General features: G+C 43.1%; 1 protein-coding gene across 1 annotated transcript; it reads right to left on the bottom strand.

The window, feature by feature from the left end:
* Positions 1-1604: 1604 nt before the first annotated feature.
* LOC144820074 (uncharacterized) lies at positions 1605-20515 on the bottom strand. Its single transcript, XM_078677726.1, has 4 exons — positions 20373-20515; positions 17500-17639; positions 5217-5708; positions 1605-2116 (listed from the first exon to the last, which is right to left on the bottom strand). The coding sequence occupies exons 1-4, from the start codon at positions 20513-20515 to the stop codon at positions 1605-1607; spliced, it is 1287 nt and encodes a 428-aa protein (XP_078533852.1).
* Between the last annotated feature and the right edge of the window lie 2654 nt (positions 20516-23169).

The raw sequence follows: 23169 nt of genomic DNA, 5'->3' as shown, positions 1-23169 counted from the left end.
GATTTCATATTACATCATAGCTTTCCCTAGGCTTTAAAAAAGACTAATAACATTCCAAACATAAATGTCTATTGACCGAAACATAAGCTTTTCACAATAAATGTGTCAGTCCTCGTGCCTTTATCATATTTATTCATAGAAAGTTTGCAAAATGGTAAAAAGTGCACTGCAAGTAGTGTTTCATTAGAATAGGACACATTTTTTCCATTCAAATCCATTAGTCAGTAAAACCATGGTGTGGGTGGAGTCTAAGCCCTGCTCTCAGTAAGACTTGCAAAGCTCTTTTTTGATGATCATTTAAGGTCTGGTAACAGCTCATGTAGATCAGTGAAGCTGTGGGTTTCAAACACAAACCTGCAGTCGGAAGTGCTGAAGTAATAACCACCCCCCCCCCCCCTCTGTGCTGCTGTCAGAGAAAAACAAACACGGCAAATGATCTTGTTATCTAAGACAATGCAATGTGTGTGCCCACAAAAATCCAAGGGGCAGATTTATGATAACTGACGCATCCCCAGGGATGCGCCAGTTATTTTGCGCCGCTGCTCCGCCACCCATGGTGCGCCGCATTTACAATGCGGCGCACCATGGGGCAAAAACGGCACAGATGCGTGACGCATCTGTGCCGTAAAGGTGGCGCATTGCTGGAGTTGCGTCGCAAGCGGGACGCAGCTCCAGCAAGGCTCGGGGGTGCCCCATCTTTACAATGCTGCGTCAAGACCTACGCCTGCTTCAAGCAGGCGCAGGGTTTTGACACAGCATTGGACTGAAAGTGACTGAGTGAAATCTTATAGACTTCACTCAGCCACTTTTGCGAGGCGCACCTGCCCCGGAACGCCCACCCTGCGCCGGAACGCCCACAAGTGGCGCAGGGCTTTACAACGTGACGCATCTGCCTAGATGCGTCACGTTGTAAGTGGGTCGTAGGGATGCGCCACGTTTACGCCGCAGTTCCGTGACGCAAACGTGGCGCATTCCCAACATAAATCTGCCCCCAAGTGCGAGCAATTTGCTAAATAAAGAAAATGATCACAGCTGCTGTGTATAGGGTGAGAAGTTTGCATTACAAAAAAAAATGGCTTTAATTAAAAAGCAATCACAGACATGGTGTACTGATGAACACCACAGGACTCCATCCCTGTGATTCACAATGGAGATTACAGGCGAAAGGGAATTCCCTGAGTGAACTTTCATGAAGGGGGAGGGTAAGACATTATCCTTGTAAAAAGGGATTCAATATGATGGTGATATCTGGGGGAGATATGAATTTGAAGACAGAGTGCTGCTGGATTTTATGGGAAGGTGCAGATGCCAGAGATAAAGCAGGGTTGGTGTTCTCGATGTGCTTTTGTATGTTCTGTATTCATTGACTGAAGAAGAGGTTAATATAATCGCAGTTTTCTTTATAACAAGGAAAAGGTGGTTCGGACAGCTATGATGTGCTTGAATTTTTGCCATGTTTAGGCGAGATGCCCTGGTCAGCTAGCAGCACATTCACAGTTAAGGAGAGACACGTAAGAGATGTGAGAGCTCCAACCAAAGGTATTGCATAACAAAACACAAGAAAAGAAGCAGATGGCAGGAAGTGCCACACACTGCAGTGGAAGTTATTGGTACACCCTGCTTTTGGATGCTGCAGCTTTCTTCAGCCTACGGTTCGCCTCTGCCAGCTTATGTATGATGGTTGGTAATCTATCAGAGATCAGGAGTGAGTAGTCTGCACTACTTTCAACGAAGGGGCGAACACTCACTACGATTTCATCCAAGACTCCCAGCAGACCATCAAGCTCCCCACTGAACTCCATGTACATGGTGGCAGCATTGGTCTTCCCAGCCAGGATGCTCAGCAAACTGGTGCATTTTCTCAAAGGAATGAGGAAATGTTTCAATTTTTGATATAGCTCCCTTTCCGAATCTAAGTCCCGTTTGAGGAGGTGAATTGTTTTAGTGTTAGCTGCAATGGCTTGTTCCATGGTACGGATTGCCTCCCTGTAGAATTGAAGCTCAGATTCATACTTTTCCACAGCGTCCTGGTGTTTAATGTGTCGTATTGTAGCTTCTTTAGAGGCCTCTTCAGCATTTTTTTTAGCTTCATTTGCTTTCTTGATCAACTTACGACCTAATAGAAACAGAAAAAAGACTACAGGTTCATTGGCACATTGTAACACTGAAGTATGTGAATGCATATAAATTATGAGATTATTCACACCACGCACTTACCAGTGGACAAAGCATATATTTGCAAATGTTTAGAATTTGGCTATGAGGCATCTTCTTAAAAGGATTTCATGTTGTGCCGCTAGGATATCATGCTAATTGTTAATATTAGGCCTTGGTGGATTTTTCAATTCCGTCAGCGGAATCAGAAGAATTTGGTAATTCTGTGTTTCTCTTGTTACATTGAATTACTGATAAATTCCGCCACTACGCTAGCAGAATTAATTTGATGTCAGTAGTTTCAGTTTCTCTGTTTTTAAAAAGACACTGTAGATAATAGTTTAATCTGCAATGTATTTTAAACGTAGAGCGACCACTTCCTCCGCCAGCCCTATTAGAAACCAATGAGTGCACAATGTGAGGGCACCAAAGGGAATGCACTGCTGTGATTTCTAAACAGGGCATGAAGGATGAAGCAGTCCCTTTATGCTTAAAAAAAATCAGATTAAACTTTAATCTGCAGGGAATTTTTAACATTGAGGGACAGCAGTCCCTTTATGTTAAAAAAAACCAGATTAAACTTTAATATGCAGGGACTTTTTAACATTGAGGGACAGCAGTCCCTTTATGCTTAAAAAAACAGATTAAACTTTAATCTGCAGGGAATTTTTAACATCGAGGGACAGCTCCCACTCCCAGGCCTGTTTAGAAACCACTACAGGTCCAGGGAAGGTATGGCTTGGTAGTTCGGGCTGGACTGTTCCCATGAGGCACAGGGTCAGACTGATGTGCATATGGCCAGGTCTGAACTGGGGTGGCGGAGTGGGCTAAAGAATGGTGATGGATTAAACCCAGATCAGTTGACTGGGGGTGAGTGTTTGATTTGCTCAAACGCTCCGTCCATCATCCCCTTTGGTATTGCTTAGAAACCACTACCCAGCAGTGCCCATACGTACTCTGCAGTAATCACTGTAGAGTATGTAAGGCTGAAGACAGGTACGCAATGCAGATCATTTGGTATATGGCTTCGCTAAGTCGTAGCACAAAATTAATCCTTGCATCTATTGTTTGAATGTAACAGTGCATTTTGCGTTTACAAAACTCTGCAAAATGGCCACTCTGCCCTAACGGAATTTCATGGAATCTCACTCAATTTTAATGGAAGTTTGCAGACTGCCAATTCCGTCTGCAAATAGTTATTATATGGAAAAAACAATCAATTCCTTGAAAAAAATTCAAATGACGCTGCAATTAAGAGTCATTTCAAACCGACTGTAAATTAATTGTGCAGGACATGCGTGAGGGTGTTTTTGAGTGTGCCCCATGCATATGTACCATACGCTCTTGATTTAAGACTATACTTGTCATAGCCAAACTGCAAACTTTTAATATATGTCTATTTTGATATTGCACGGATTCACACTGAACGAAGCACAACTTGTAGAGATGTTGGAGGCACATTTACTAAACTCTATGCAATGCAAGGCAGCAAGCAATTATGCTGCTCTTCACTGCATTGCGTAAAAAGGATATTGGAGAAATGCTCCATTTAAAAAAGATATAGAGCATTTCTTCTCTCTCCTTTAGACGGTACACTTTGTGCAGTTTATCGCCAAAGTGGACACCCTTGTATCAAAGTGCAAGGGAGCCTGTGTTACAGGCAGGATTGTTTATGTGCAGAAAGGGTTAACTTCTGGGGAAAAAAACTATCCTAATAGGTATTTTGGGGCATATTATCAAGGGATTTATCTCCGCTTTTTTGGCTTTGAAAGCCAAGAAAGCAGAGATTTATCTCCCTCTTACCTAGCTGTCGCTAACACCAGTTAGCGACAGCTAGTAGGAGATAGCGACCATCTTGGGCCCCGCTTTGCATGTCAGAGATATTTATCACTAATGGCATGCAAAGTGGGCGTGCCAAGATGTTAGCGACTGGAAACAGTCGCTAACATCGCTATCTCCTATTGCCAACTTTTGGAGATATTCGCGCTAAGCGCGAATATCTCCAAAAGCTAACACCTGCCCTGAGCAGTTCATAGCCATTTTATCCAATGGGAGGTGGATAACATGGCTAAGAGCATTAGCTCGGTAATGCATGAATATCGCTGACTTTACAGCGATATTCATGCATTTCAGCCGATTTTTATCGCTTAGGAGAAAAACCTTGATAATCGCACGGCTCCTAAGCGATAAAATTCACCGCAACACGGCGATAAAACTATTGCCGCTAAGCCAACATAGCGATAATTATCGCTAGTTGTTGGTAATATGCCCCTTTCTTCTTTCTATGTGGGCTTCAAAATGCAGCATAACTAAAAAGAGTGCACAGCAAAGAGAAAAAAGGATATTTCTCCTCATCACACCAAACTTGGGGCCGTTTAATATTCTGATGCAATCCCAGGTTTACTACCTGAGTAAATATGGGATTGCATCACAATGTATAGGTGGACCCATGGATTGCCTTGTCGATTCAGAGTAATTCAAGGCAGTGATTTGGCTTAGTAAATCACATCTAAAGGCCTTGGGTTGCCTTCTGTCGCCTTGTAGACAGAAGGCAAGGTAGTTAGTGTGTGTGTGTGTGTGTGTGTGTGTGTTATGTCTCTGTAGCTGAGCCTCTTCATCAGAATGTATGGGTGTGAGCATGGTGAATTCCTGTGAATATGTCAGTCTGTGTGATGCGCCTGTCCATGTGAATGTGTGGGTTAAAAACCAGGGCATAGATTTGCACAGATTTTGCATCTAGTCAGTGCAACTTTTTAAACACAAAACTGATGCAAAATCCAAGATATCATTTATAAACTAAAACAAATGACAAGTTATGCTGACATTTGACCAAAAGTAATGCACCACAATGTGTCAAAGGAGTGTTCAATGGATGGTACCCAGGCATTCCTGTACACAGGCATGCACCAACACGGAGCAGCAACTTTTCCTGCTGTTCTGTGCTGGGTAAAATCATTGTAAATCTGACCCTAGATGTTTATCTGGGTGTTGTCTGTGACTTTGTGATATAAATGTTGGTGTGTATTTCTTTTATGACATTATGAGCCAAATGCAATGTATACCTAGCCATTTTCCAAATATAGGTATCATTTTCAGGCCACTGCCCTCTTTGTCAACTTCCTCTGCATCATGCCATGCTTGGATTGCTCTGTCTAGAGCATCATCTGCATATTTGACAGCTTCCTCTGCTATTAGTACTTGCTGTCTGGTGAATGACTGCTTTCCTTGCAGTCCAGAGAGTTTCATGTTAAGACTTTGTTCCCGAGCTTGTAGCGCCTTCTGTTCATCAGTTAGACGGGTTATCATGTCTAAGCGCTCTTCCACATTAGTACTCAGTGCTTTCACGTGTGCCAGGGATGACTGCTCTGCCTTCGACAGACTTTTGTGGGATGACTCTAAGAGTTGGTGGACATTTTGAATGCCCTGCTGAAGGTCAGTACTGGCCAGCAAGGTTTCAGCAACAGACGCCAAGGAATTTAAGGCATCCACAAAGGGCGGCAGAACAGCCTCTTCATAACTGTTTTCTGAAACGGGAATGTCACCAAAAATATGACCTTAAAGAGGAGGAGAGAAGAATAAAGGTTAGAGACCTATTCAGGAGGAAGGAGTTGTGTTTCTAATATTTTTGGGTAGGGAGGACGGCAGAATACAACGATACTACTCTCTACCCTGACAATATTTTACAACTTACAAATCTAATACTTTTTGGGCTTCAATACACTGTTGTAAATGCAGGTTTTGGGGTATCACCCCATATCAGCCAGGCTAGCTTGACTCCAGTAGCACATAGAGTGAGGGACCCACAACTGGGCACACTCATCCCACTTAGGGTGGAAAATTCTGTGCAAGCAAATGATTATTTTTGCATCAATTAACCCCTCCCATGCTCCCATGCTGATGACAAGCTCAGCTCGTCAGCAGCCATGGTGCTCGTGTGCTGATGACGAGCTGAGCTCGTCATGGCCATTAGAACGCTCACACGCGGGGATAATTCCCCTGCTGTGCTGAGCATTTTAAGGAACGGGCGTGGCTGTGACGAGGTCAGCTCGTCATCAGCACAGGAGCACTGTGGCTGATGACGGGCTGAGCTCGTCATCAGCACCGGGGCGCTGTGCGTGCCCCCCATCCCCCAGCACAGCGGGGGAATTACCCCAACAGAGAAGGGGTTAAGAGATCAGCACCCCTCCTTTTGTGTGAAGCTTAGGGCCACATGTACGGAGCATTTTTGCAATCAGAAATGGCCAACCGGGCCATTTCTGACCACAAAAAGGCTTTTACATATGTTCAAACACAAAATGCTATTCAATACCATGTTATGAATTACAATTTGTATTTGGATTCGGTATTTGGTTCAGGCATGTTTGAATCATTCATCCCATTCAGTTTCAAACAGGCCCATGCAGCAAAACATCCATATTATACTGACGCCTTAAAATAGGAGGCAACCTATTAGCAAATTGGAAAGTGTCCCTAAGGGACCCTTTCCCCTTTGAAAATAGAAACAAATATATATTTCTTAAGATCAGGCAGTGATCCAACAAACCACTGTCTACTCTTAAAAACATGAACCTGAACAGTTTCATTTCTTTGTTTGAATCTCATCCCGTTTTCCTTTAAGGAAAATGGACTACATAAAAAGAAAACATTGTTTTATTAAGAAGCAATCACAGACATGGTAGTCTGTTAACCCCGGCAGGCCACCATCCCTTTAATTCCCGATGGGTTGCAAATTGCACCCATATATCCTTAACATGCATGAGGTAGCTTTATTTAGGTCCCACTAGGAATCACTAATGAAACTCAAAAGAATTTCATACATGAAGAAAAACAATTTCCTAATTAAGATTGGGGTGGAATCCCACATAGGAAAACAGTATTCCAATTATTGATACATCTGGCCATAAGTCTTGGCTTGGGGTTCACTGGAGCTTTGACATCTTTAACATCTTGATTCCAGGAAGCAAACACAATTAGCTTCTTGATTCACCAGCAGTAAAGAGATAAACCGTCATTTGGGAGTGGGTTTTAAGTTTTCTAAGCTTTGTATGAATAGGTATGCACGCACTTTAAGACTGTCAAATAAAGCTATGATTGAGACATATTTTGAATTTTTAAAGCTTTATGTGAAAGGTATTGCTGCCAGAAAAGGAATTTCAGATAAACGTTTACTATTAAGCATTTATAACTCTCCAAAGGAATTTATTTTAGCAACATTGGAATAACTAACAATTGAGAAAAACTATAAGGCTGGGAGGTTATGGTATGCTATTTAAATGTAGCTCCCACTGGAGGAACTTGTGTCACTCCAGGATTTATGCTACAGAACTAGTAACTTGGTAAGCTATCAAAATAAAGTACACATCTGTGACCTGTATACTAACTGATGCAGACTCACTAATTGTTTATTCGATGTTGTGATGAATCAAAATGGTAATGAGAAGGTATATCTATTTATTCCTTTTTTTTATGTTTAAGTTGACATTCAGAAATATTGAAGTTGACATTCAGATTCTAATACTTGTAATTCCGCACCCTATCCGATGCAAGTCCTTCACTGTTAATGTATAAGTTCATGCATTAGATTTTTTCCAATTCAAAGTAGTTGAATAACATAAAAATTGCATCACTGGAAGGGACATCACATGGTCTTTGCCCTGATGAAAACAGTGCTCTAAATTACATGACAAGACACTGTTTCATGATCAGAGGAAAGTGACATATGGTTCTGCCTACAAGGACATCTGGTGATCTAGCAGCATGACCTTTGAGCACTGCAACCATCCTTCACCTCACAAAGACACTTCGTCTTCATCAATACATGTTATTAGTGTGTCATGTTCAGTTAGTAACGCCAGCAAAACTAGGGATACATCAATTCAGGAAACTGTTAAACATTTTCATAGAATTAGAGGATTTTTTGTTTTTAGCCAGGTGACTACTTTCATCTCCTTGAACAAAAAAGCAGGAGGATCAATAAATTAATTGGTAGGCAGTATTTTCTAGTAAGAGCTTTGAGCTATGCTCTAAAAAACCTTTTTTGTGGGCCTGACTCTAGGAGTCAAAGTGGGAAAATATCAGTGCAGCCTCCTCCCTCCACATGTAATCTCTCAAATAACAAAATCGTGTATATTACTCGGTTAGTCAGCCTGGACACATGGAGGTGTCTCTTTGCCTCAAATTATGAATCAAAGCCTGTTTCAAATCATTGTCTGCTTAATCCCATTAATATAAAAATACATTCAAAACACTTGTATTCTACATACGGTGGATTGTAACACGCTTTATGTGCTAGCTCTTAATGTCAATTAACATCTCATTACACAAAGTTATAATCCAAGAAACATTTTGGTAAGCATATACTCACTTGAATCCAAAATTGTGATATTTGAGAGAAATAAGTCATAGTCTAGGAGTACTTGCTTCTTTGTTTTCTGTTTTTCAATTCCTGAGTCCTGATTTCTAGTCATGTTCAGTGAGCTTTTGCAGTGCTAATTCAAGAGATGTTATTTGCAACAATGTTTGACATGGTCTCCCACCTCTTCCTTATCCCATGCCTTCACAACATTGAAATAAAAGGACACACACCGTCATGGATCTGTTTCTTCCTGACTGGAAGGACCCAGTCAATCAGCCAGGCACTCTACACCTCGGATGGCTGCAAACTCATCTGTGGAGTTCCACAAGAATCCTCCCTGAGCCTGACCCTCTCCAATGCATACATCATCCCTGAAGCCAGCATTTACTTATTTATTTATACATTTTATATAGTACTACCTAGACTGAATGAGAGTGTTTTACATGATCGAGAGCAAGGCAATAATCAAGATGCTGATCACATGAAGCAAGAATAATATTAAGTTCAAGTACACACAAAATATATACAAGGAAAAATAGTTAGACAATGAGGGTGGGTACCGCTTGTGGTCAATTTGCACAGTGTGAGTTTGGGGAGAGAAAAAACATAACAGACATTACAAGCAAACAAATCATTCTATTGTTCCAAAGGTCTATCCTTAGATTCAGATCGCTCATGTGTTCCAGTATTTGTTGAGGAGATGGAGTTTCAGGTCTCTTTTGAAGCAAGAGAAGGGGTTGCGTTGTAGGTCTCTTGGGAGAGAGTTCCAAATGCTGGGTACATTTCCGGAAAAAGAGCGAGCCTGGGTTGATTTCCTTTTAAGTTTGGGAGGAACGAGAAGAAGTGTTTTGGAGCTTCTCAGAGTTCTGATCCTTCCTGGATTTGTGAGTTTGTTGTCTAAATAGTCGGGATATGTGAGTGAAGGGCTTTGTGGGTGTTACAGGCAGTCTTTCAAGTCATATTCCTTAGATTGGAAGCCAGTTGAGGGTCTTTAGGGCAGGTGTGATGTGTTCAAACCATGTATCATCTGTTATGAGCCGGGCTGCTATGTTTAGAACTTACCTAAGGGGGGCCCTACGAGAATGGCATTCCCTTAGTCAAGTTTGGGGAGGACCAGAGATTGTACAACCAACTTGAAATCGTCAGACCTAATGAATGGTGTGATTTGTTTTATGTGTTTTAGTTTGAAAACACCTCCCCTGGCTGAGGTATTGATATGATCCTAAATTGACAAGTTTTTGTCCAGGGTGAAGCCTAAAGATTTAGCCGAGTTGGGTAGAGTGAAACAACAATTTAGTGCTTTCAGGTCGCTGAGCCAGTCTTGGATTGATAGGATTGGTAGGTGGTTACTTTTGGGGAGTACATAATTACTTCTGTTTTGTTGGGTGGTTGGAGTTAAACCAAGACTGTATTTTGCTCAGTGTCACGTTGGGATGTAGGATGTAAGATGTCAGTGGGTGATTTAATTTTGTAGTTGAGTTGAGTGTTGTTGGCATATAAGTGATATTTGATCCCTGCTTGCTTTAAGATGATAGTAAGTGGTTCCCTGAAGAGATTTACAAGGGAAGGGGAGAGGCTTGAGCCCAGGGGGACACCAAGGTTGACAGGTTTGGGTTTATAGAGTGATTACAACAAGAAGCTAAGGGGATCAGGAACGGGTCGTCCCCCTCTCACCATAACATATACAACACAAGACCTGTTCCTATGGTGAGTGTATTTCGCCTGATCATGGCCAACCAATCATATTATTTAATTGGACAAGCAGCTGCAAAATCCAGCCATCTTGTGTTCCTTGATCAGGGTCACCCTTTCTAGAGCAATAATTAAAAAGGTGCGCTGTTTACTCTGTGACTCCCTTCTCACTCTACTCTCCCCCAAGAACTATCTGGAGTGAAAGGTGAGGAGGACAAAAGAAAAAAAAGAAGAAAAAGTGTAGAAAAGGAGTGATGGAGCCTCACAGGAGTAACACCATAGAGGCTAGCAGGATGGTACTCACCTGCCGCCTAGGTTCTCATCATCAGCATCCACCACTCCAACCAAGAAGTGATAGTGTGTAAAGAACACAAAGATAATCATGAAGGTAAAGGTGCTGGGGAAACAATGCCTACCTGTATGCCAAGATTGGTATACTGCAGGTCTGGACCCAAAATACGGAAAAGCGTGTCAGATGGCACACTAATCCTGTGATTATAAAACCGAGCTGGATCACACTGGCAAAATGTCCTTTATTCTGTGCTGTGGGTCTGCCCCATTGAAAATGCCGACATGTTTCGTTGCCTTTGAAAACTTACAGCAACTTCCTCAGGGCTTGGGTCTGTCACTCCACCTTGCACCAAATTTCAAATATGCCGTTTCTCAGCGTTTGAAAGGCATACCTATACCTCGAAAATGGTTGTACCTCTGTCAATGTTTTACAGGATTTTAACCTCGTGCTGCAGCGGTCAGCAGGGACCTTGCGTTTTGTAAAGCGTTGTCTCAGCACCGTGCTCCTACTTGCACACATAGATGTATGGAAAAGCAGATCCAGCGGTTGAGCCTTCTCCTATATCACTTGTTGAACTCTACAAGAGTTGAAAACCTTGCATTTCAGGGCCTCCCAATAGGCTCTAGGTTTAGCTAGACTCTCACCTGCCCAGGACCAGGAAACCCTTCCAGTTGATAGTACACTCTAAAATGTGCATAACATACCATAACCTTCTTATTTGGCCTGACACGTGCCTTACCAATTTGAAGAGCTGGAGCAAGGCTATTGTGCCACCTAACACAGTGGTGTTTGCTTAGCCATCGTCCGACAACACGGACTCAACTTTGAATACTATGCCGACGACACCCAGCTCATCCCATCCCTTTCTAAAGACCCCACCACTGTCAAACTCAACTTCCAGAAATGAATGCAAGACATCACATCCTGGATGACCAACAGCTGCCTGAAGCTCAATGCCGAGAAGACAGAAGTCCTCACCCTCGTTACCACCCCTTCTGCATGGGACAGTATCTGGTGGCCGACCTCCCTTGGTAGCCCACCTAACCCCTCAGACCACGCCAAGAACCTCGGCATTGTATTCGAGTCATCACTCACCATGAACCGACAGGTCAACGCCATCACCTCCAGCTGCTTTAGCAGCCTCTGCATTCTCCGTAAGACCTTCAAGTGGATCCCCCGTGACTCAAGGCAGTCCCTACTCTGGAAACTCCAGACAATAGAGAACACCGCCGCCAGACTTATCCGCGGGATCCCCCGACACAAACACATTAGCAAACACCTACGAAGTCTCTACTGGCTCCCCGTGGAGAAAAGAGTCACTTTCAAAATCCTCACTCACGTCTACAAATGCCTACACAAACGTCTACAAATGCCTACACAACAACAGAATCAAATACTTCAACGACAGAATCAATTTCCACGTACCCAAAAGAAACCTCCCAACTTTCAACCTCACACTGGGCGAAACCCCACGCATCCACAGAGCCAGAGCAGGTGGAAGATCCTTGTCTCACATTGCAGACATCAGACGGACCCCCTCCCTGAACACATTCAGTAAGACCCTCAAGACCTGGCTCTTTGGCTAAACAGATCTGCGGACACCCCCTGTGCCTTGGGACCTCATGGGTGAGTAGCACACTTACAATTCCCTGATTGATTGATTGATTGATTGATTGAATAATTGATTGATTGAGTTGGGATTGTGAATGAATTTTCCATATGAAACATACCATAAAGTCATAATGCAAGTGCCTGCGAAGCAAAGCTCAAATAATCCACATCATTTGTATGAAAGTTACATGTTATACAAAAGGTAAACATTTTATTCTGCCTACTTCCTCTCCTAGAGTAAGGGTTGCGGTTGCAACTATTCTTTACGAGAGTTAGGTACCTGAGAGATGCATTAATTATAAAAGTTCATAAAGTGAAATTCTGAACTTGTGAATAGATTTACTAATGCTTCAATTCATGAGTAAATAAAGATGTTCTCAGGACTGGGCAGTGTACTTTTTCAAGGACTGATTGAGCTGCTCAAAGGAAACATTCACAATATCACTGGTTTGTAGGCATTTAAAGACCTCAAGCAGGCGCATCCACATCCTAGGTAAGGGTAGAGGTCAAATGCAATAGTAATTGAACATTCAAGGAGGAAAATGGGGCAGAGAGTGCCTGAAACTGGCGGGGCTAAGGGAGTAGAAGGAGGAATGGGTCAAGGTAGTGTGTTCTGCATTGTATTCAGGTGTCAAGATTGTGGAAAGTGTTTCTGCTGTGTCTGCTAACATGAGGTTGCAAGGATAATAGGAAACTGGGAATCTTTGAAACTTTTATCTTTTTATTTTGAACTTTTATATAGCACCTGCCACATCGCTGTGGAAAAGCAAGCACTGTACATTTGCTATGGTAGGTTGTGTAAAGAGGCACATTGAAGTGAAGTACCTGTGGATCAAAGTACAGTACAGTGGTCCTCAAACTTTAAAGTGCATCCCCCTGGGGGGACGTGAAGTCATCTGAAAGGGGACGCCAGTACATGTCCCCAAATGACATGCAAAAGCCCTAGAATGCTCTCACTCATGGTGACCTTTAGTATGTTTCAGCCTATTCCTTTCATTGTTCGTTTTGACGCTATTTGTAGAGGAAGTTGGCTTGTGTTGCAAATGGCTCAGTCCCGAGTTAAGAAAGAGAGACCTGCTCTTGCAGGAACAGCAATGGAAGCTCGGTAAGGGAGTAAGGGTAAGCAGTGAGGCTGAGAATAGTACAGACACAGGCATTTTGGAATTCACTTCTCAACAGTCTGTATAGTTTAAAAATTAAAATGTAGATAACTTGAGTAACAGAGAAATGTAAGCATTATTATGTATAATATTGCCACATTGTGTGGCCCCACTGCATAGGAAACACACGGAGCCAGGCAGGTAGCAGAAGAGATGCTTTATTTGTGTTTGGGAAGCACAGTTGGAATGCGCCACGTGGGATCTTCCTGAGTCCTGCCTTCCTGACCCATTTGCTGAAAGTGAGTCCCAGGTTGTACCTCCACTTACCGCTCCACCCCTGCTGACTAGAACCAGTGCATTGAGTTCAGCACAGTCCCTACAGGGTCATAGTGACCTGCTGCATTCCATCCCTGTGATATATACCCTCTTTGTTAACAAAACAAAAACAAATAGAAAAAGAAAGGGTGAGGGAGAGAATGAGAGACAAGAGAGAGAGAAAAAGATAGAGAGAGGAAAAAAATGTCAATCCTTCCATTAGTCATTGTAGGACTTGGCCTTTTTGGCTGAAGTTGCCTAAACATTTTGCTTTCCCCCTAGACGGTTTAGACGTAAAGTTGCCAATTTATATGCTTTTGGTACTTTTCCACTGCTGATCAGTGTCAAAGTACGAGTGTTCCCTATGTAAAATGTAATGGTAATTGGTTGGCCATAATTGGTATGTTTGCCTTTCTTATAAAGTCCCTAGTAATGTACACTGTGTGTGCCAGGGCTAGTAATGCAAGGGCGCGCGGAGAAGGGGACTCAAGTCTGCAGTGTAGGGCCTGCACGCAGTTTGCTACATTAGCATTTTGTCCTAACAAGTGCAACCACTTGTCAGGCCTGTCTCTCCCTTTTGCATACGCAATGGGCACCCCTGTGGTAGGTCCCTGGTAATCCCTTGGCAGGGTGCAGTGTGGGTCAAAGGCAGGACATTTACCAAGGTGTGTGTTATGTCCTGACAGTGAAAAACACTCAGTTTTGTTTTTCACTGCTGAAAGGCCATCCTGCACGTAGGGTAGAATGGGGGAGGCTGGGTGTTGTGTTTGTTAGCTTAGTTTCCTCTAATTTTATAATTGAGAGATGAAGTTTAGTATGTATGAACCCGCATTGTCATAACACTCTTTTATAAAGCGGCTAAAGTTTTGTGCTTTAGGAATTTCTGTGTGTCTCTATAGAAATGTGATTGTCTGTCTGCATCTGGAAGGTGAGAGGAGCTGGGAGAGGTCTTGACCCAGGGAGGGGTGGAGATAGCACCAGGCTGCCCTGCATCTAGAGAGTAGGGAGAGGAGAAGCCTAGGAGGTAAACAGGCCTGGGCTGGTGCTATAAACCAATTGACCCATCTCCTGCTGAGTGATTAAGAATCCAGACTCCCAGTATTAAAGGGAGAAAGGTGATACTGAGAAGGAGACACCCAGACTGATTTAGGGCGGGGTCAGGGACCCCTGAGCAAAAACGAACTTCAAAGACATTAAGTGGTACAACTATGAGAGATAAAACCCCTGAACGTTGGAATTAAACAGAACTGGATTGAGACTGAAGCGGTGATGTTTCCCTGAAACGCTCTGCCAAGCCATTGACTTGTGGCCATAGCAGTGGTATTTTCTGATGATGTATTCCCAGGTAGACCATGACACTGTGGAATTCCCCTTCTGAGAAAGGGGTCCATTATCAGTTTTGAGCATCAGGGTTCACTCTAAGCTAGTGTATCTGCTGCTAAGGTGAGTGACACTTGGTGCACTAAAGGGAAGCAAGAGTATTCACCAACAATGACCAAGAGGTACCCATCAGTAGCCAATGGCCCATATAAATTAGCAGCCAGTGTTGACCAGATGACATGCATAGTTGCACTGGCTTAGATGGCCTCAATATGGTCTGGCATAGATTTCATGTTAGGACCATTTCTTCTACCAAAAGATCCAGACCTGGGAACCATAATTTTTTAGGGGGCCATCAGTCCCCTGTACTTACTATTTGTTGGCCATGGGTCTGTGGTATTACTTTTCTGGTGCTGTGTAGTAGTATCCCCTTCTCTGTTTCCAACAATTATTCTAGTAGGTTCTTGAAACCAAGAAATTCCTCTCTGATGACATCAGCACCAACCTGGCTATTGTTCATCACATGTCTCTACCTCTGTGGCCTCATGATGTGCTTTACCACGGTCAGTGTGGTATCTTTCATGGTATCTAATAAAAGTTCATCCAACATAAACTGTAGTGGAGTGTTTTATCACAGCACAATGTTGATGTACTTGTTGGCTATTGATGGTAGCTGTTTGGTAGTCAGCAGGATTTGTCTCGATATGTAATCAGAAGGGTTGTGTTCTTTCCCTGTCTTGTGAACAATTTTGAAGTCATAGTCCATCAGACATATCCCCCATTGCTCGATGCAGGGTGGAATTTTTGCCTTCAGATATAAATGTATTGTTACCAGTGCATGGTGGTTTGTGTCTATTGAAAATGACGTCCCGTATATGAACATGTGATAGCGAAACTACTGCTAAGACCTCTTTTTCAGGTTGAAAGTACACCTTTTCCACTTCCATTAGGCTCTTGCTTTTATATGCAAAAACATGCCTTGGTGAATAATAAACAGGCTTGTGCTGATTTAAATGGCTGTGAAACCAATTGGGCTAGCATCTAACATCAGGTTCGTGCAGAATAAAGCATCAAAATGAACAAGGCAATCCACAGCTGTGACTGACATTGCACATTCTGGGGTCCAAATGAACAGCTGTGCCCTTGTTTTGTGAGCTCCCAAAGAGGTATACTTGCAGTGGCAAAGTCCATAATGTACCAAGCACAGTACCTTGCTAACTCTAGAAACGGCCTTATTTCATCAATATCATCTGGGGTTGCAGTATTGTATGGCATTTCAACTTTTTGGGGAGGTGGTCACATTCCATTGTGGGAAAAGATGTGATCAAAGAAGATGAGTTTGTCTTTCTCCTGCTCACATTTGTCTTCGTTTGGGGCCAATCCAGCTTTTTCCAACTGACTGCATATGTTTCTCAGAGCTGCGTTGAGTTCTTCTTTGGTGTGGCTGAATACAAGAATGTCGTCACTGCAATATAGGCAGTTTATCGGCCTTATCACCCTACCTCACCATATCCTGGAATATGTTCACTGCAGAGGACACACCAAAACACAGTTGTTTATAGCAGAATAGCCGTAGGTGAGTGTAGAATGTGTTGATGGGATGTTGAGGGTCCAGTTCCATCTGATGATAGCCTTTGAAGAGGTACAGCTTGGAGAACACACATGCACCATTTAGGCAGCTGATCGTGTCATTTAGGTGGGGGCCTGGGTTCCTTTCCCTTTCTACGGCTGTGTTTTGTAGACACAAATCCACACAGGCGAGTATCTTTTGCAAGTTTTTCTTCGGTGGTGACAACGGGGGTAACACATGAAGGCGGCCCATCTGCTTGGTCAATGATGTCTTGTGCTAGAAGACTCTTCAATTCTTCCTCCACCTATGGTTAAAGGTGTACTGGAGCCGGGCAATGATGCTGGCCACAGGTGTTCTGGCTTCATTGATGTGAAGGGTGACCTGCATGACTTTCAGTTTTCTAAGTTCACTGAAGAGCTCTGTGATGCTCTGACACATGGTAAGTCCTGGCCAGCAGCCCCAATACTTGCCCTAATATTGCTTAGTGAGCATGGTGCTGGGATACCTCCACAAAGTATGTGTATGTCTTCTCGCACTGATGTGTCGCTTCTAAGTTCACTACTGGATGTTTCACACGCCATGTGACGATGTCAGCCTTTGAGGGTGATAGTTGTGATTTAGGGTGCATTGTGCCATATTCTGTTGCACCTATGATGTTGCATGTGGCTATACTGTTGAGCACAAAATGCTTCGTATGACCTCCTACCTTGAGGCCCACTGAGACTGTTTTCGTAATGTCTTGCTTGTCTAAGAACTGTATGTGTTCTCATCAACCACATGCATAACCATCTGCCATGAGATACAAGTGCTCTCAGACTTAAATGGTGTTGGATTCCGGTGATGAACCACAGTTGCCCTTTCCCATGTGTCTTGCATGTCAACTTGACATCATTCTCAGCTTCTCGGGTTGACCTCTGTCTGTTATTGGGGCCTACTTCAGCAGATTATTGCAAAGTGATTGTACTTCTTGCACTTCTGGCCCCTCATCCCCATGGCCGGGCAATCGTCAATACGTGAGTATGTCAACCCATAGTGATAGGGCATTTTTTATTTCGTGTTAGCTGCAGGGTCTTTCTGTCATATTTGTTACTTCCACAAGTAATGCGGTGGACTTCCAGCGTTCTTGTTGGACCACTCTCCATGGTGATTGCATGCAATGTGGCCCTGGTTTCTGTTCTTGTCATGGCTAGTGTCTTATCAAGCATGAAGATTTCTTTAGGAATCTTTGTTCTAAAGACATTTGAATAGCATCCTGTTATGATTCACACACTTATTGCCTCCTCATTGTTAAATTATTCAAATTCACAGGTTACCAGTTTCCCCAGACAGGTGATGAAATCATGAAGGGCTTCATCGCTCATTGGCACACAGTATTGAACATGTATTGTTCATAGTCAATGTTCCTCTGCAGGTCAAAACTATCTGTGAAAAGTTTGATCAGTTCCTTGTATGTAGTTATTGATTCAGGAGTGAATGTAACAAGCGGATCTTCCATGTAATTTCACACAAGGGTGAGGAACAGGTCTCCGGTTTGCTCATCTCTGTGTTTCTTGCAGGTGTATTTTAAGTAAATTCTCAAAGTGCTTGATCCATTTCTCCCAGCTTGCACTCTTCATCCGAGGATCAGAGAGTTCGAATGGCAGAGGATGGTAAAATATGGAGTTAGGGACGTCTTCCTCCGATATGACAAATTAGCTATGTCCACTGAGTACGTGTGTGTGATTTGTTTAAGCCTGCTAGTGCTATTGTTCCAGTCATTTACTACCATAGGTGACCGGTGCCCTCATGTACTTCAGTGGCCTGACCTGAAAATGGAGCTCTTCATTTGTTTCACTTTCTTACCTGACTTCAAAATTGCTGCTCAGGCTCTTTCCTATGGAGACACCACAATAACTGCCTTCAAAATGTCCATGTCCATAGGTTTGCCTTCATCTTTCTTGCCTATAAAATGGCCCCGCCATCTTGCAACACTTTGCGACTTTTTTAGAGATCTAGGCACAGTTGCAATGGCTTCTTGGATGCTCTGAACATCCGGGTCAGCTGTGCTTACACTGAACCTCTTCTGGGCACTTCACTGAGGTGAATGAATAATGTACTTGTGGGGCCCTTCAGTTGGTGGGTGCACGTACACACACAGCGTTACTGGCATTGGTAGGCGCTGCACACTTGCCTTGGACATGCGGGATGAGTGAGGAGCATCGGGTGAACTCTATGGCAACTGCATAGTGATATTTTCATTGTGGGCTTCGGTGGCTCTCACATCCCATCCTCGTCACCAGATGTCTTGATGTGTGGCCCCACAGCACAGGAATCACACGCAGCCAGACAGGAATTCATAGAGATACATTATTTGTGTTTTGGGGGCACAGTTGGAATGTGCTATGCAGAAGCTCCTGGTACCCCGTCCTGCCCCCCTGATCCCTGTGTCATAAGTAAGTCCCAGGGTATCCTTCCGGTTCCTACTCCTCCCCTGCTGACCGGAACCAGTGTCTGGTGTCCAGCATAGTCTGTGCAGGGTGCTAGTGACATGCAGTATTCCATCCCTAGGACACATAACAAAGAGTAATATAGATGCAAATAAAGGACATGTAAATGTATAAATTAAGCATCATAATGTACCAAATCTAGACTACAATAGAGTGGGATGAAACCTGTATTATGCAGTGCCGCTGACAATTGGACCCAGCATCCAGTTTATGTAAAGGGGCGTCACATCGGCCAAATTCCCCCATTCATGCTGAGTGGGCTATTTCATAAGAACTATTTTATCCCCTTCTTGAAGGAACTGTTAACAGATTAGTGTTCTGAACACTGGGGAAGGGTGTCCCAGACTCTTTGGAAAGCACTGGAGATCACCCCCAAACTCGAAAGAGAGGGAGGAGAAAAGTATATTCCTTAGGGAAAAAATATAAGCAGAAACATATGCATTTGTGCATCCGGCTAGATTTCACCAGTGTGTAAATCAACACTGTGTACATTTATACTCTGGGGAAATGCGATTCAGGGAACATTTTCTATATTATACAGGGAAATGCTTTTTGATCAAACATTCCAGGTGCACTAGTTCAAGTGGGGAAATACATTTCTGAATGTAGGGGCTTAATTATAAGCTTTTGACACAGTGCAGCACCGCAAGATACCTCCGTAAGAGGGAAAGACCATAAATGCACATATGTAAGGCAATGCAGTCCATTCCTGTATGTTCCCTTGCACTGGCACCCATTTGGCAGACTTGTGCTACTGCAGGCATCCTTGCACCATGGTGCAAGGGAGTCTGTGTCACACGCAGGATTATGTTTGCACAGGAAGGAACATCTTCCTGCACAATATCAATCCTAGGAGGGAGATTTTTCTTTCTATATGTTCTGAAAAAAGCAGCACACATAGAAAGAGGCCAAAATAAGGAGAAATAGAGATATGTTTCCTTGTTCTGCTGCTACTGGGAAGCTAGATTCAGATGCAGCACCAGGTATACAAGTTCTTGCAAATCTGGGGATGCATCGTAATCTATGGGAGATGCGTGGGAACAACCACATAATGTTCATGGAAGACACTGAGAGCCATGCAAAGTGGCTTTGCGTGACTTAAAAAATTGGTGGTTGTGTGATGCAAATGTAACACAACCTTCTTATGAATAAGCCCCATATTTTTTTGTAAATGTAACAAGTGTATTTACCACTGACCATTTTCACCTCCCTATATTTAACCAAAATCTTTTTATTTATTGAATAAATCATTTTACCAGAAACAAATGTGGGATTAATGATTTAAGGTTGTGCACAAGAGATATGTAGAACAAGTGGTTAGGAGGAGCTTTGCAAGAGTCCATAACGCAAATCGGTGGACTGACTATCTCACTTGTCCATGTAACATGATTAATTACAGGGAATCCAGTTTCTCTGGTGAGCCTTCATAGTGTACCTATGCACATTTGTGTGGCATCTGACATGTGAAGTCACTCACCTGTGATCACGGTTAGAAGAAGGGAGCATAGTTTTCTTGAATCCATGCCTTTGCTTTGTTTCACTCAGCTGGAGGAATCCCAGCTCCTGAAAAACGTTAGGAACATTATTGTTGCCATTGAGGTCAAAGATTCCAACTGGCATGTTAGGGGGAAGTTTGGAGTGCTTGGAAACTATTATAGAGCACTAAGGATATTCTCAATTTAGACTTTTAAATCTGAGACCCCAGATAATAAAAAGTGTGGACTTTCACCAAAGTATCACCATTGAGAACTGAATATGATTGGGTAGTATGGCAGTGATTTCAAACCATATACTTAGTTTTACTTATATTGATTTCTAGTCCTCTCTGCTTGCAGAATACACCAAAATAGTCAAGCCGGTTTCGAATGCCCCTACCCTAAATCCAGCTTGTAGGGGAGAGAACACATCAGTATGCCCCATGCAGGCTTGCAGTCGACTAAACGGTATATGCGAGCTATCAATGAGATTTATTGGTTGATTGATTGTTGGAATGGACTTAAGTCCTTTTTATGGGCCAGGATGATCTCAGCCGTGGCCCATGACCTTGGCTTGGGTAGTCCATTAATTATAAAGGTAAGGAACAGGGTAAAATAAGGGCCTCAAAATTCATACTCTGCTTTGTAGTGATCCCCTGGGACCTTGTCCAGACCAGGCACTTTACCTGAAGTAATCCAGTTAATAACATTAACCACTTTGCTCAGAGAGACAGGGTAAGGAACACTATCCCGGTGGAATACATGTTGTCAGTCCTAGCTCTCTCTTATCCTGTAAGTCAACCATTACGCTGTCAGTTATGGACAAAGCCATGCCTGCCAGCAACCCCAACCATGGGTGCACTGAAGGCTCATTAAAGCCAGGTACAAGTGCAAATAAGTGTTCAACCCAGCGAGTAGGGAAAATACTACAAGACAATTGGAGAGTACCTCTGTGGCCCTTATTGTCCACTATATCCCAAGAATAGTGCCTCCCAAATAGCTATGTTCTTAGCTATTTCAGTCTTTTAGGATGTAAGGAACTAATTCCACTTTCAATAGCAGTCATCAAGGAGTGCCTTAACTCCTGAACAACGGCTCCAATTCCCCCGCTGTGCAGGAGATCTATTGAGTGGGCAGGGGCCCGCCAGCCAACGGACGTGTGCAGCACTACCAAGATAGTGCTTGCGCATGCAACGGGTTAAGGCCCTACAACCCTTAGTAAACCAGTGTTACTCATTACTTTGCTTTGGAAAGGACCGAGCCTCTACTGTAATATGTTTTCTTAAGGAACCAAACAGGGAATTGTGAATATCTAAGAAGGCCATCCAAAAGGTTGCTTAAAGTTGACTCTCTCCCAAATCTCATACCTCTCCCAATGCATTAGCAAGTAACTCATACAGTTGTAGCTGGATACTAGGGGTAGAAGCAATCACAGTTTATCCAACGATATTTGCTGGATCGAAGCAACCTTCCATCTAGTGGATGATTTGGGGAAGAGATAAAAAACCGCATTAGATTTAGTGAAAGATCTGAAGTATTACTGTTGTTATCCTGTCGCATGACCACCTCCATATCAATTTCCACCTGCCACAGCCTAATATCTACCAGGATGAAATCAATGAGACTAGAGCCACCATGCCAATTAGAAGTGACCCAATTAGAAGTGACCCTCCCTTCTAAGTCTAAGGGTGTTCTCCCATTGCAAGCAGGCAACCTGTTATTGGGAGTAAATTAGCTGATTTGCAAGGCAGCCACTGACTACTTTTGAACTGGTTAAAAGGAAAGCCTTGGAACTGCACACACTTCTTCCACATCCACACTTAATGCAAACATGGTAATGCAAACATGGTAATATCAAGGGGTTCAAAGCTTCAGTTGAAATTGCCATCCAGAAGAGTTGAAAAGAAGGAGTTGAAACACCAATTACATGTGTGTTTAACTTGCTTCCTCCATGATTACAGTATACATTAATGACATATAATATGGCCCAATCTGGAAATAGTAACATTACACAGAAGATGACAGCTGAGCCAAGAAGGATTATATTAGAAGAGGATACCTATGTAGTTTTTAACCAAGTTGCAAACCCCCCAAGGGCCTACCCTTCCCAGATGTAAAGGCAGGTACATCAAAGTCTGAATACCCAGATTGTGATGGAGGAAGATTAGCCCAAGTCTCCTGGAATAAACAAATGTCATACTGATCTATAAAGTCACCTAACTCTGGAGAAGTCAATTTGCTGTTGATACCAGCCAAGTTCCAGGATACATGTTTCAAAGGGTGATCAACACCAGGCAAAGGATCACAGGAGATGAACACAATCAAGCCTTCCAGTGCAAATGATTTATATGCATTGTGGGGGTGTAAGTTCTAGTTAGCTCAGGTAATTATAACTGCTGAATTTCACTGCTTTTGTATGAGTTCAGTCTGAGCCTAACTATAAAATCCCCATAACATTTGGAGTTTTCAGTGAAAATCCATGGATTTTTAATTCTATTTCCTAACTATAACGTCCATGTAACCTGTGAATAACTTAATCTCCCAACCTAAAATGCACCAGGGGCGTGTTTTCAAAGTGGTGCAGGGAGGGGACGGCCCTCACATAACAAGTGTGCAAAAGCACCCCCTGTCATGTTGTAAATTGGGGGATTAAGTCTCCTTCAATACTGAGGGTCCCTTGGGGCCAACTAGCCCATCAGGTCCCTCCGGTAAGAGCCACAGAACTGTGTTGCAAAGAGGTGGTCCGAGGCTGCATCCCTTTTCAGGTTTGGAGGTTATAACATCTAACCTTCCATGTCT

Source organism: Lissotriton helveticus, chromosome 2_1 (assembly GCF_964261635.1).
Source record: "Lissotriton helveticus chromosome 2_1, aLisHel1.1, whole genome shotgun sequence".
Lineage (NCBI taxonomy): Eukaryota > Metazoa > Chordata > Amphibia > Caudata > Salamandridae > Lissotriton > Lissotriton helveticus.
This window is presented reverse-complemented; position numbering and strand designations above follow the sequence as displayed.

Coding starts and splice junctions, on each gene's coding strand:
- LOC144820074 (XM_078677726.1), bottom strand. CDS start 20,515: ATGCCAGTTGGAATCTTTGACCTCAATGGCAACAATAATGTTCCTAAC. Junction 17,640..20,372: donor TCTTCTAACCGTGATCACAG/GTGAGTGACTTC, acceptor AAATGTCTTTAG/AACAAAGATTCCTAAAGAAA. Junction 2,117..5,216: donor TATATTTGGAAAATGGCTAG/GTATACATTGCA, acceptor TGTTTCTATTAG/GTCGTAAGTTGATCAAGAAA.